This window comes from Myxine glutinosa, chromosome 2, assembly GCF_964187855.1.
Source record: "Myxine glutinosa chromosome 2, kmMyxGlut1.1, whole genome shotgun sequence".
Taxonomy (NCBI): Eukaryota; Metazoa; Chordata; class Myxini; order Myxiniformes; family Myxinidae; genus Myxine; species Myxine glutinosa.
In genome coordinates, this window is record NC_136262.1 from 87,549,666 (window position 1) to 87,562,509 (window position 12,844).

At 53.9% G+C, this 12,844-nt stretch overlaps 1 protein-coding gene across 2 annotated transcripts in view; it reads left to right on the forward strand.

Moving 5' to 3' along the window:
• The window catches only part of GBA2 (glucosylceramidase beta 2), a 69,825-nt gene that overhangs the window by 38,419 nt on the left and 18,562 nt on the right, over positions 1 to 12,844 (forward strand). For both annotated transcript variants that reach the window (XM_068107862.2, XM_078771182.1), the window contains one exon: positions 454 to 605. In XM_068107862.2, coding sequence (XP_067963963.2) covers positions 454 to 605 — 152 coding nt within the window. The remainder of the gene's footprint in view (positions 1 to 453; positions 606 to 12,844) is intronic.

Sequence of the window (12,844 nt, forward strand, 5' to 3'; positions counted from 1 at the left end):
AGGCTCAGCACTTAGAGGATAGAGTACAGATAAACTCCATTGGTTGGCATCCCACGGGGGAGTAGGAAAATGTTTCTTTGTTGTGCTGCTGAGAGTAGAGAGAAAAAGTAAATCGATTTGGCGAGTTTGCGTCACCAGTACCCAGAGTTCCCTGGGAAGATGCCTCGCTTTCCCACAAGGCGTTTGTCCAAAGTCGAGTCCTGTATTTGATGTTTCTGGCTGCATGTTTTTGCATGATTCGTGTGACAGCTCTTCCGTTAACCTTGGTCTCCAAAATAAATAAATAATCTTTCCTGATTTGTGCATGTGATTAAACATCCGTGTGCAAAGCAGGTTCCCTCTGGAGAAGGGTGATGTGTGCTCGTTATGAAATTTTGAATATTCTTTTCATCCTGACATCTATGTATTTTGACTAATGTTTTTCGTATGTTGTCTTGTATCTACACCACACAGAGGATGAGCCGTGGCTCCGCGTCAATGCCTACCTGATCCACAACACAGCCAGTTGGAAGGACCTAAACCTCAAGTTTGTCCTGCAGGTGTTTCGCGACTACCAAGCCACCGGGGATTTTGACTACCTGCAGTACATGTGGCCAATCTGTCAGGTAGATTTTCATAATTAACTAGTTATATTTATGTCAGGTAGTTGTATTTAGGAAGACAATTGAAAAACGATTCTCTCATTTAAATGTTTTTTTTTTACATATGCAGCCTGTAGCGGATGGTTGCATCATTTTTCTGGAAGCACATTTGTGCCGCTGATGCAGTGCCCCAATTACCAGTGAGCTGGTACTCAATTTGCCAACCTCGGAAGGATGACGGGCTGAGTCAACCCCCCTGGTGTTAATTCAGCGATCGACCGGGATTCAAAGTCAGGATCCTAGGATCCCAAGCCTGCGCCCTAACCGCTAAGCTAATACCAGGCTTCTCATTTTAATAACTAGCAACGGTACCTGCCCTAGGGGCGGGGCTTCAATTGGGAAGCCCAAAGGAAAAGGCAAAATATCAGAAGTTGAAGGCTTTTTTTATTTTAAACGATTCATATAAACATCTGTTGAATCATATCACACGCAAATCATCAAAATCTAAACAGTACATGGCGCCAATTTTGAAAAAAGATTGAATTCTGCAAAACGGAAGCGGCCGCTGCACGTCTTTCTCAGTCGCACGTTTATGTGTGAAGAATGCGCGCCGAATCTGTAACACGGAAGCGGCCGCTACACCTGTTTCTCAGTCGCTTTGCACACGCTGCCGTGTTACTTCGGAGCCGCACGTTTACGTAGGAAGAGTTCGTCAGGAGTCGATCTACTCTCTCCTGGTACGTAGAATTTCAACAAAAGCCACATCACTGTTCATATCGGTAAATATTATTCCACCGTGTTTGGAAAAAGTGGAAAATTGTAAAACTTGGAAAAATTGGAAAAACAATATAGCCTGTTTTACTCCCAAGGGTCCCAGGAATACCCATCCAAAATATCGTTGCGGTTGGTTCAGCCGTTTTTGCGGTACCTTCGAACGGACAGACGGACGTTTGGTGAATTATAGTAAGATGTTGTAGCGGCTACCGCTGGGTTTTCACAATCGCCTTGCACCTATCAAGGACGCGGAGCGATCACCATGCCGGGCTCGTCCAGGACGCCCGGGCAGGCTCGCCCTCAACTTGCCAGGCCGCAGCCAGGACGCTGGGCCACGCCACCTCTCCCCTTTCCTGGGCAAACGCTCCGGGATAATATGTATATATATTGCTGCCCGATAAACGGGCTTTTCAGAGTGCCTGAGTGTTTGGTTTGATTAAAGCAACTCGGATGAATTCCAGCTTTTTGTCGCGTCCATTCTTCCGATCGACGTGGGAGCCCCAGCTCCTTCATTGGTGACCTACCGACATGGACACGGCAGTCGCCCTTAAACTGCCTACCTTCTGGGAGGCTCACGCGGCGGTTTGGTTCGCACAGGCGGATTCCCTGTTCGCCCTGCGAGGCATCACGGCCGACGACACCCGCTTCCACCATGTGGTAGCAGCGCTCGGTTCGGCCACCGCGGCCCGCGCCCTGAGCCTCCTCGAGAGCCCGCCAGCCGCTGACAAATACGGCGCGATTAAGAAGCTTCTCCTCGATGCTTTCGCCCTCCCATCGGCGGAACGCGCACGGCGCCTGCTCGACCTGCCCGAGCTCAGCGACACGCGCCCTTCCGAGCGAATGGACTACATGCTTTCACTGCTCGGCGAGCACTCTCCGGCATTCCTGTTCCGGGAGCTGTTCCTCCGTCAGCTGCCTAACCCGGTACGCCTCGCCCTGGCAAGCATGACGATCACAGATCTCCGGGCCCATGCCAGAGAAGCCGACAAGATCTCCGCCGCAGGTCAGCGCATCGCAGCGGCGACATGGGACCCACCGCCGTCCGACGCAACACCCATGGCGCCCGAGCACCCGGCACGGTCGACGACCGAACTGCCGACGCAATTGGCGGCCGCTACACCGAGCCGACCACCTCCAGCACGACGACCGGGGCCTCCACCTGACCAAGCGTGGTGTTACTATCATGCCAGGTTCGGACAGAAGGCCTGGACATGCCGACCCCCGTGCACCTTCGGCAGGCCGGGAAACGGCCGGGCCGGCGTTCATTACCAGCCATGAGCGCCGGCCACTTGGGCAACTTACTGTTCATCACGGATAAAGCGTCCGGACGGCGCTTCCTGTGCGACACCTGCGCCCAACTGAGCGTCATACCCGCCTCTGACCAGGACAGGCAGTCCGCGGTTTGCGGCCCCTCCTTGGTTGCGGCCAACGGATCGACCATCCGCACCTTCGGCCCGCGCAACGTCACCCTCTGCTTCGGCGGCCAACGCTTTGCTTGGACGTTTGTAACCGCAAACGTGCCCATGGCTCTGCTAGGCGCCAAATTCCTCTGCGCACACGGACTGCTGGTGGACGTCCAACGGCGTCGTTTAATCAACGCTGAAACCTTCAGCTCCCTGGTATGCACATTGAGCAGCTCCGCGCCGACCGAGCTGGCATGCGCCGTCCCGGCGGCGAACGAGTTTGCTCGCCTGCTCACGGAGTTCCCGGCCCTCACGCGGCCGACGTTTTCGGCCGTCGCAGTACGGCATGGGATCGAGCACCACATACCAACCACGGGCCCGCCGGTCTACGCCAGGGCCCGCCGCCTCGACCCAGCCAAGCTCGCCGTGGCGAAGGCCGAATTCGACGCGTTGGAGCACCTCGGCATCGTGCGGCACTCCGATAGCGCGTGGGCCTCGCCACTGCACATCGTGCCAAAGCCGGGGGGTGGATGGCGCCCGTGTGGCGACTACCGCCGTCTCAATGACGCTACCACCCCCGACAGGTACCCGATCCCGCATATCCAAGACTTCTCCGCCCGTCTGGCGGGACGGGTCATTTTTTCGAAAATTGATCTCATACGGGGATATCACCAGGTACCTGTCAGGGCGGCCGACGTCCCTAAAACGGCAGTCATCACGCCGTTCGGCTTATTCGAATTCTTGCGGATGCCGTTTGGTCTCAAGAACGCGGCTCAGGCGTTCCAGCGCTTGATGGACGGCGTGCTGCGTGACCTGCCGTTCCTTTTCGTTTACCTGGACGACATCCTCGTCGCCAGCACGTCCCGGGCCGAGCACCTCCTCCACCTCCGAACACTGTTCGGGCGCCTCAGCGGGCATGGCCTCATCGTCAACCTGGCCAAATGCCACTTCGGCACGACGGCCGTTGATTTTTTGGGCCACCACATCACCAAGAACGGGGCCGTGCCGCTGCCAACCAAGGTCGAGGCCATCACCACGTTCCCGCGTCCCCGCACCATAAAGGCCCTGCAGGAATTCCTGGAAATGGTGAATTTTTATCACCGTTTCGTGCCCCGCGCTGCTCAACTCATGCGGCCCCTCTACGAAGCCCTCCGGGGCAAGCCGGCCAAGCACGACATCGCCTGGTCCGCAGCAATGGATGCGGCCTTCCAAAGCTCAAAGCGGGCCCTCGCCGACGCAACACTGCTCGCTCACCCGGTGCTCAACGCTCCCATCGCCCTCACCACGGATGCCTCCCACTACGCGGTGGGCGCCGTACATGAGCAATGGGTGAACGGGGTTTGGCAGCCACTCGCTTTTTTCAGCCGGCAGCTCCGGCCGAACGAGCTCAAATACAGCACGTTTGACCAGGAGCTCCTCGGTCTACACCTGGCCGTCCGCCATTTCCGCCACCTCCTGGAGGGCCGACCTTTCACGGCGTTCGTCGACCACAAGCCGTTGGTTTACGCCATGGCCAAGGTCACGGAGCCGTGGTCGGCCCGCCAACAGCGCCACCTCGCCGCCGTGTCGGAGTTTACCACGGACATCCGGCACGTCGCCGGCAAAAACAACGCCGTGGCCGACTGTCTTTCCCGGGCCAGCGCGAACACGGTCCACCTGGGCGTGGACTTTGCGCTTATGGCGGCGGACCAAACCACCGACACCACGGTGCAAGCCCTCCGGGCGGCGGACACGGGCCTCCGCCTGGCCGACATCCCCTTCGCGGACACTGTCCTGCTCTGCGACGTCTCCCAAGGCCAGCCTCGCCCCATCGTGCCCATCACCTGGCAACGCCGCATCTTCGCCTCCCTCCACGGCCTTTCCCACCCGGGCCGGAAAGCTTCCCAGAAGCTGGTGTCGGCGCGATTCGTCTGGCACGGCCTTCGTCGGGACGTCCGCGATTGGACCAGCACCTGCACGGCCTGCCAACGGGCCAAGGTCCACCGACACACCCAGGCCCCGCTGGCACCTTTCACCGTGCCCGAACGACGTTTCGACCACGTCAACGTGGATCTGGTGGGCCCCCTCCCCCCGTCACGGGGGTTCACACACCTGCTCACCATGGTGGACAGGACCACCAGGTGGCGGGAGGCCGTTCCCCTCGTCTCCACCACCACCGCCGACATGGCACAGGCTTTCATCGCCACCTGGGTCGCCCGCTTCGGCGCACCGGCGGACATCTCGTCAGACCGTGGACCACAGTTCACCTCCGAGCTGTGGGGCACGGTCGCCCGCAACCTGGGGGTCAAGCTCCACCGTACTACGGCCTACCACCCCCAAGCAAACGGGTTGTGCGAGCGATTCCACCGCTCCATGAAGGCCGCGCTCATGGCCGGCCTTCAAGACGGCGGTTGGGCCGACCGGCTGCCGTGGGTCCTTTTGGGCCTCCGCACGGCCCCCAAGGAGGACCTCCAGGCATCCACCGCCGAGCTGGTCTATGGCCAGGCGCTACGTGTCCCGGGCGAATTCATGCCCGACGCTACCAGTCCCTGGTCCGCAGCTCACCAGCGCTCGGACCTCCAGGAGGCCGCCCGACGGTTTGCCCCCGTGCCAACATCTCACCACGGTGACCCCCAGTCCTACGTCCCCCCAGCACTTCGCACAGCGGAGTATGTTTTTGTGCGTCACGACGCACATCGGGGGCCACTCCGGCCGCCGTACGACGGGCCCTTCCGGGTGCTGCGACGGGACGACAAGTCGTTCGTCATCGACATCGGCGGCAGGTCGGACCGGATTGCGGTGGACCGCCTCAAGCCGGCGCACGTGGACGTCGACCACCCACCACGGGTGGCCCTTCCGCCGCGGCGAGGCTGCCCCCCGTCCACGGTGCCCCCCACTCGACCGCCCACCACCACACCGGACCCCCTCCCACGACCCGCCAGGGGTCGCTTCGGCCGGGTCATCAGGACCCCCCTCAAATTGACCCTGCCGGTGCAAGTCGATTCTGGGGGGGACGTGTGTAGCGGCTACCACTGGGTTTTCACAATCGCCTTGCACCTATCAAGGACGCGGAGCGATCACCATGCCGGGCTCGTCCAGGACGCCCGGGCAGGCCCGCGCTCAACTTGCCAGGCCTCGGTCGGGACGCCCGGGCATGCCCGGGCATGCCCGGGCAGGCTCGCCCTCAACTTGCCAGGCCGCAGCCAGGACGCTGGGCCACGCCCCCTCTCGCCTTTCCTGGGCAAACGCTCCGGGATAATATGTATATATATTGCTGCCCGATAAACGGGCTTTTCAGAGTGCCTGAGTGTTTGGTTTGATTAAAGCAACTCGGATGAATTCCAGCTTTTTGTCGCGTCCATTCTTCCGATCGACGTGGGAGCCCCAGCTCCTTCAATGTAGACGATTTAAGATTTTAAGGGCTCGAGCAATAACTAAGTTTTAATGACAAGCAGATTGGGTCATTGTGAAGGTTGCACCAAGTTGCCCTTTCAACTTGAATCCACAAGAAGCAATGTTTGGAATAGAAGTAGCTTCATGAATATCATTCCATTAAAAGGAAAGAGGAAGTAAGTTTGGAGAATTAATTGAGCCAATGTAGGACCACTTAAAGAAGCGTAGAACTAATGGTATTTTAGCTCACGTAGGCCTGGCTAGATGGAGCATTCAAGTTGTAGCACAGTAGGTGCTTCTCGACCTCTTGACTCCTTTAAAATTAGATGTTTGGGTTGATTGACTTATTCGATTATTAATTCTATAATATTTATTTTGGTTATTCAATTACCTCTGCCACCAAAGGTGGACGGAGGTTATGTTTTCACCCCTGTATTTGTCTGACTGTCTGGCTGTCTGTGAACAAGATATTTCAAAAAGATGTGGACAGATTTGGATTAAATTTGGAGAGGTTGGGTGTGTGACGAGAACGAAATGATTCGATTTTGGTGAAGATCCGGATCCAGATACTAGAATTTACATGATTCTTCACCATTGAGAAATAGGGCAAAAAAACGATATATAGCACGATATCTCAAAGTTGTGGATGGATTTGGATGAAACTTGATGGACAGGTTGTGTGTGTTACAAGGACGACATGTTTCGATTTTGGTGAAGATTTGGATACGATACATTTTTATTTTAAAGTGATTTTTTTCCCCCATTGATTGATAGGGCCATAAACAATATATAGCACGATATTTAAAAAAGTTGTGGATGGATTATTACAAAATTTGGTGGATGAGTTGGTTAGGTGACAAGAACAAGCTGATTAGATTTTAGTTCAGGTCAAAATCCAGATCCGGCCTATGAGTGGGAATCAAAACGTAAACTGTTGAGCCTGGCGGAGGTATGCGCTCTACCGATTGCTGTTCTTGTTAATTATTTTGATCGTCCAAACTGTGTGTTTGTTTGTTATTTATTCTAATGAAAAACAGCTACAATCGCCATGTTTTCAGACAAGTTCCACTTTGAGTTCTCAAGGAAAAGTTAGTACACGACTTTATTTATTCACATTAGTTAGTACACGACTTTATTTAAATTGGTAAACAGCTATATTTATTTATTATTGAATTTATTCACACCGTGGCCATACAACAGTACAGGTTGGTGCCAACAGTACAGGGCGGTATTGCATGAAGAGAAAACGACGATGGGAGGCAGGTGTGTGCGTGCATGTGTGCGGTTGGTTGGTTGGTTGTTTAGATTATGCTCAAGATTATATAGATCTAGATTATGCGTGCAAACACACACACCACACACACACACACACACACACGAGGGCCAGTCAATAAGTAACCTTAAAATGGCAATATAAATTTGAGAATGTAATGTGTGTAGTTGTAGATGACATGTGTTATATATATTGGTGAGTCATGTTTTGCCTGTTTTAGATCTGCCAACATTGAGCGTATGACATTGTCAGTAGAGCAGTTCCAAGAAGGCGGCTCCCTTATAAGCATGCACTAGGGAGGAGCAACGTTCTGAGGGGGGTTTGAGGGGACTAGGCCAGAGAGGTGTCGGTAGAAGACAGACCACCAACCTGCCTGCGGTGAGTGAGTGAAAGGCCCTCAGAGTTAGCTTCATCGCGGGAGATTCCAATGATTCTGAAAGCTTTGGTTTCAACAGCGTGAAGCCGAGCTAGGTGTGAGGCAGGAGCACCAACCCAGAGGGGAGAGCAGTATTCCATTGAGCTGCGGATGAAAGCCTTGTATGTGGTGAGGAGCTGAGGTGTGCCAAGGAAGGACTTCGCACAACGGAGGATGCCCAGTCGGTGACTGGCTTTGCAGGCCAGCTTGGAAATGTGGTTTTCCCAGGAAAGATCATGGTGGAGAGTGAGACTCAAAAGCTTGAGTGACAGAACTTCTTGGAGAGGATTGTTCAGAAAGTAGATGGGAGGGTTGTCCAGTCAGTCTTTTCGGAGAGACATAGTGAGTGTGAGATTTGTCAGGATTGAAAGACATGTTCCACTTGTTTGACCAGTCTGTGATTTTGTCCAGGTTTGCAGAGAGTGAGGAGGCTGCAGACTGCCGATCTGAGGGATGAGGTATGGAGCGGCAGAGAGTGGAGTCATCAGCAAAGAGATAGAGAGGATTTTTCAGAGAGTCGGAGACATCATTGATGAAGATCAGAAAAAGCACAGGGCCCAGAACACTGCCTTGGGGAACTCCAGCCTGAACAGGAAGGGGAGATGAGAGAAATCCCTTCAGGGCCACACGTTGACTATGACCAGAGAGGACGTCCGCAAGCCATTTCCGTGGATACCATAGGAGGAGAGTTTGGTGAGCAGAGCTGGGTGCCAGATCATATCGAAGGCATGTTATATGTCAAGGGAGATGGCTCTAATTTCCTGTTTGACATTGAGGACCTTCATCCATTGTTGAGACAGCAGAAGCAGCATGTCCAGGGTAGACTGGGTAGAGTGACCTGGTCTGAATCCAAATTGATGATCAGAGATCAAGCCCTTGGAGAAGAGGAAGGATTTGATATCCGAAGCAATGATGGATTTCATGACTTTGCTGATAATTGGGAGCAGGCTGATTGGTCTGTAGTTGCAAGGATCTGTTTTTGCACGACACTACCGTGTACACTACCATGTACACTACCGGTGTTTTGCTGCAGCATGACAATGCTTGGCCCCATACAGCCCGCGCTACAGCTACAACAATCGAGAACCTGCATTTTGAGTGTCTTCCTCATCCACCCTACTCGCCAAACCTCGTCCCTTCAGATTACCACATCTTTGGGCCACTTATAGAGGCGCTTGGTGGAACCACTTTCCGATCCAACGAAGAGGTGCAAAAGGCAGTGCACGAATGGGGCTACACAAGCAGCCCAAAAAACTTTTTCTAGAGGAATTCAGGCGTTAATAAAGCGCTGGAAAAAATGCATTGAACGCAATGGAGATTATGTTGAAAAATTACGCAGTTGTTTATTTTTTAAATATTTTTTTTGTATACTGAATCGAGGCTCGTGAAAGCTGACAACCACGAGGGAAAGACAGTACAGGGGGACCACGAGGGAAAGACAGCACAGGGGGACCACGAGGGAAAGACAGCACAGGGGGACCACGAGGGAAAGACAGCACAGGGGGACTACGAGGGAAAGACAGTACAGGGGGACCACGAGGGAAAGACAGTACAGGGGGACTGCGAGGGAAAGACAGTACAGGGGGACCGCGAGGGAAAGACAGCACAGGGGGACCACGAGGGAAAGACAGTACAGGGGGACCACGAGGGAAAGACAGCACAGGGGGACCGTGAGGGAAAGACAGCACAGGGGGACCGACCATGAGGGAAAGACAGCACAGGGGGACCGCGAGGGAAAGACAGCACAGGGGGACCGTGAGGGAAAGACAGCACAGGGGGACCACGAGGGAAAGACAGTACAGGGGGACCGCGAGGGAAAGACAGCACAGGGGGACCGCGAGGGAAAGACAGCACAGGGGGACCACGAGGGAAAGACAGTACAGGGGGACCGCGAGGGAAAGACAGCACAGGGGGACCACGAGGGAAAGACAGCACAGGGGGACCGCAAGGGAAACACAGCACAGGGGGACCTTGAGGGAAAGACAGCACAGAGGGACCACGAGGGATAGACAGCACAGGGGGACCACGAGGGAAAGACAGCACAGGGGGACCGCGAGGGAAAGACAGCACAGGGGGACCACGAGGGAAAGACAGTACAGGGGGACCGCGAGGGAAAGACAGTACAGGGGGACCGCGAGGGAAAGACAGTACAGGGGGACCACGAGGGAAAGACAGCACAGGGGGACCACGAGGGTCCATGTACATGCACATGTACAATGTACATGTGTAACGAGGTTGTTACACATGTACATGCAATGAACAAGTTGTGAAAAATATTTTAAGGTTACTTATTGACTGCCCCTCGTGCGTATGCATATCAGTCCCGATCTCCTGTGAACCGAAGTCCTAGGCCAAAGCGTCACCTCCGTCCCGGAGGCCTCAGCCCGGCCACTCTGTCAACAGACAGAGATTTATTCTTTGGTCCCCATTGGCTAAACATCAAGCAGAGATGCCAATCCAGATTTCGGGCTTATTTGCCCTCGTCAGGACGGCATACTGCAAAAAATCTAACCAATGAGGACCAAACTCGTCTATTAAGTGAACGCTGTCCCGTGACAGGACATCGCTCGTCACGCTGTTATGTCGTTGATTATTATCTCCGCCGATCGCACCGCACCCCCTGGTTTTGGTTTGCACTGGCGGGAACGATGGTCTGGGTGGCAGACAGGCTGTTTCCTTGCGGGTTATGCGGTTTTTACCGTGAGACATAATCCGTGGCTGGTGCTCACCATTAAAGCTAGGAGGTGCCTTGATTCACTTAATAGACGAGTTTGATCCTCATTGGTTAGATTTTTCGCAGTGTGCCGCCCTGTGGCTGGACAAAAAACTGCATGCAAATCGGACCTGGCAGGAGTAATGCCCTGCCGGTGGATTAAGGGGTCTCACTCCTATTAAGAGGAGTGGTCCCACCTGTATGACCATGCATTGTGGCCCTTCGGGGGCATGATGCATGCGTTTGAATGACCATGTGCTTCCCCCTCGGGGTTGAGGCGCATGTGTATTGTTTATGGGGACAGCCTTGTTGACGATGTGCCTTGACCATGGGGTCAAGGTGCACGTCCAAGGCTGTTCAAATGTTTGACTTTTTACCTTTTTTCAGTGCAAAAAAGGCTGGCCTTCCGTGCGGGCCCTAAACGCATGAACAAGTACTGCATGCAAATCGGACCTGGCAGGAGTAATACCCTGCCGGTGGATTAAGGGGTCTCACTCCTATTAAGGGGAGTGGTCCCAACTGTATGACCATGCATTGTGGCCCTTTGGGGGGCATGATGCATGCGTTTGAATGACCATGCGCTTCCCCCTCGGGGTTGAGGCGCATGTGTATTGTTTATGGGGACAGCCTTGTTGACGATGTGCCTTGACCATGGGGTCAAGGTGCACGTCCAAGGCTGTTCAAATGTTTGACTTTTTACCTTTTTTCAGTGCAAAAAAGGCTGGCCTTCCGTGCGGGCCCTAAACGCAGTAGACCTGCATGCAAATCGGACCTGGCAGGAGTAATGCCCTGCTGGTGGATTAAGGGGGTCTTACTCCTATTAAGAGGAGTGGTCCCAATTGTATGACCATGCATTGTGGCCCTTCGGGGGCATGATGCATGCGTTTGAATGACCATGTGCTTCCCTCTTGGGGTTGAGGTGCATGTGTAATGTTATTGGGACAGCCTTGTTGACGTTGTGCCTTGGCCATGGGGTCAAGGTGCATGTCCAAGGCTGTTCAAATGTTTGACTTTTTACCTTTTTTCACAAGCAAAAAAGGCAGGCCTTTCCTGTGGCCACAAAACAGGGCTGGTAGGCCTGCATGCAAATCAGACCTGGCAGGAGTAATGCCCTGTCGGTGGATCAAGGGGTCTTACTCCTATTAAGAGGAGTGGTCCCAATTGTATGACCATGCATTGTGGCCCCTCAGGGGCATGATGCATGCGTTTGAATGACCATGTGCTTCCCCCTTGGGGTTGAGGCGCATGTGTATTGTTATGGGGACAGCCTTGTTGATGTTGTGCCTTGGCCATGGGGTCAAGGTGCATGTCCGAGGCTGTTCAAATGTTTGACTTTTTACCTTTTTCACAAGCAAAAAAGGCAGGCCTTGCGCAGGCCCTAAAAGGGCTGGTAGATCTGCATGCAAATCGGACCTGGCAGGAGTAATGCCCTGTCGGTGGATCAAGGGGTCTTACTCCTATTAAGAGGAGTGGTCCCAATTGTATGACCATGCATTGTGGCCCTTCAGGGGCATGATGCATGAGTTTGAACGACCATGTGCTTCCCCCTTGGGGTTGAGGCGCATGTGTATTGTTATGGGGACAGCCTTGTTGACGTTGTGCCTTGGCCATGGGGTCAAGGTGCACGTCCGAGGCTGTTCAAATGTTTGACTTTTTACCTTTTTTCACAAGCAAAAAAGGCAGGCCTTGCGCAGGCCCTAAAAGCGCTGGTATACCTGCATGCAAATCGGACCTGGCAGGAGTAATGCCCTGTCGGTGGATCAAGGGGTCTTACTCGTATTAAGAGGAGTGGTCCCAATTGTATGACCATGCATTGTGGCCCCTCGGGGGCATGATGCATGCGTTTAAATGACCATGTGCTTCCCCCTTGGGGTTGAAGCGCATGTGTATTGTTATGGGAACAGCCTTGTTGACGTTGTGCCTTGGCCATGGGGTCAAGGTGCACGTCCGAGGCTGTTCAAATGTTTGACTTTTTACCTTTTTTCACAAGCAAAAAAGGCAGGCCTTGCGCAGGCCCTAAAAGCGCTGGTAGACCTGCATGCAAATCGGACCTGGCAGGAGTAATGCCCTGTCGGTGGATTAAGGGGTCTTACTCCTATTAAGAGGAGTGGTCCCAATTGTATGACCATGCATTGTGGCCCCTCAGGGGCATGATGCATGCGTTTGAATGACCATGTGCTTCCCTTTTGGGGTTGAGGCGCATGTGTATTGTTATTGGGACAGCCTTGTTGACGTTGTGCCTTGGCCATGGGGTCAAGGTGCACGTCCAAGGCTGTTCAAATGTTTGACTTTTTACCTTTTTTCATAGCAAAA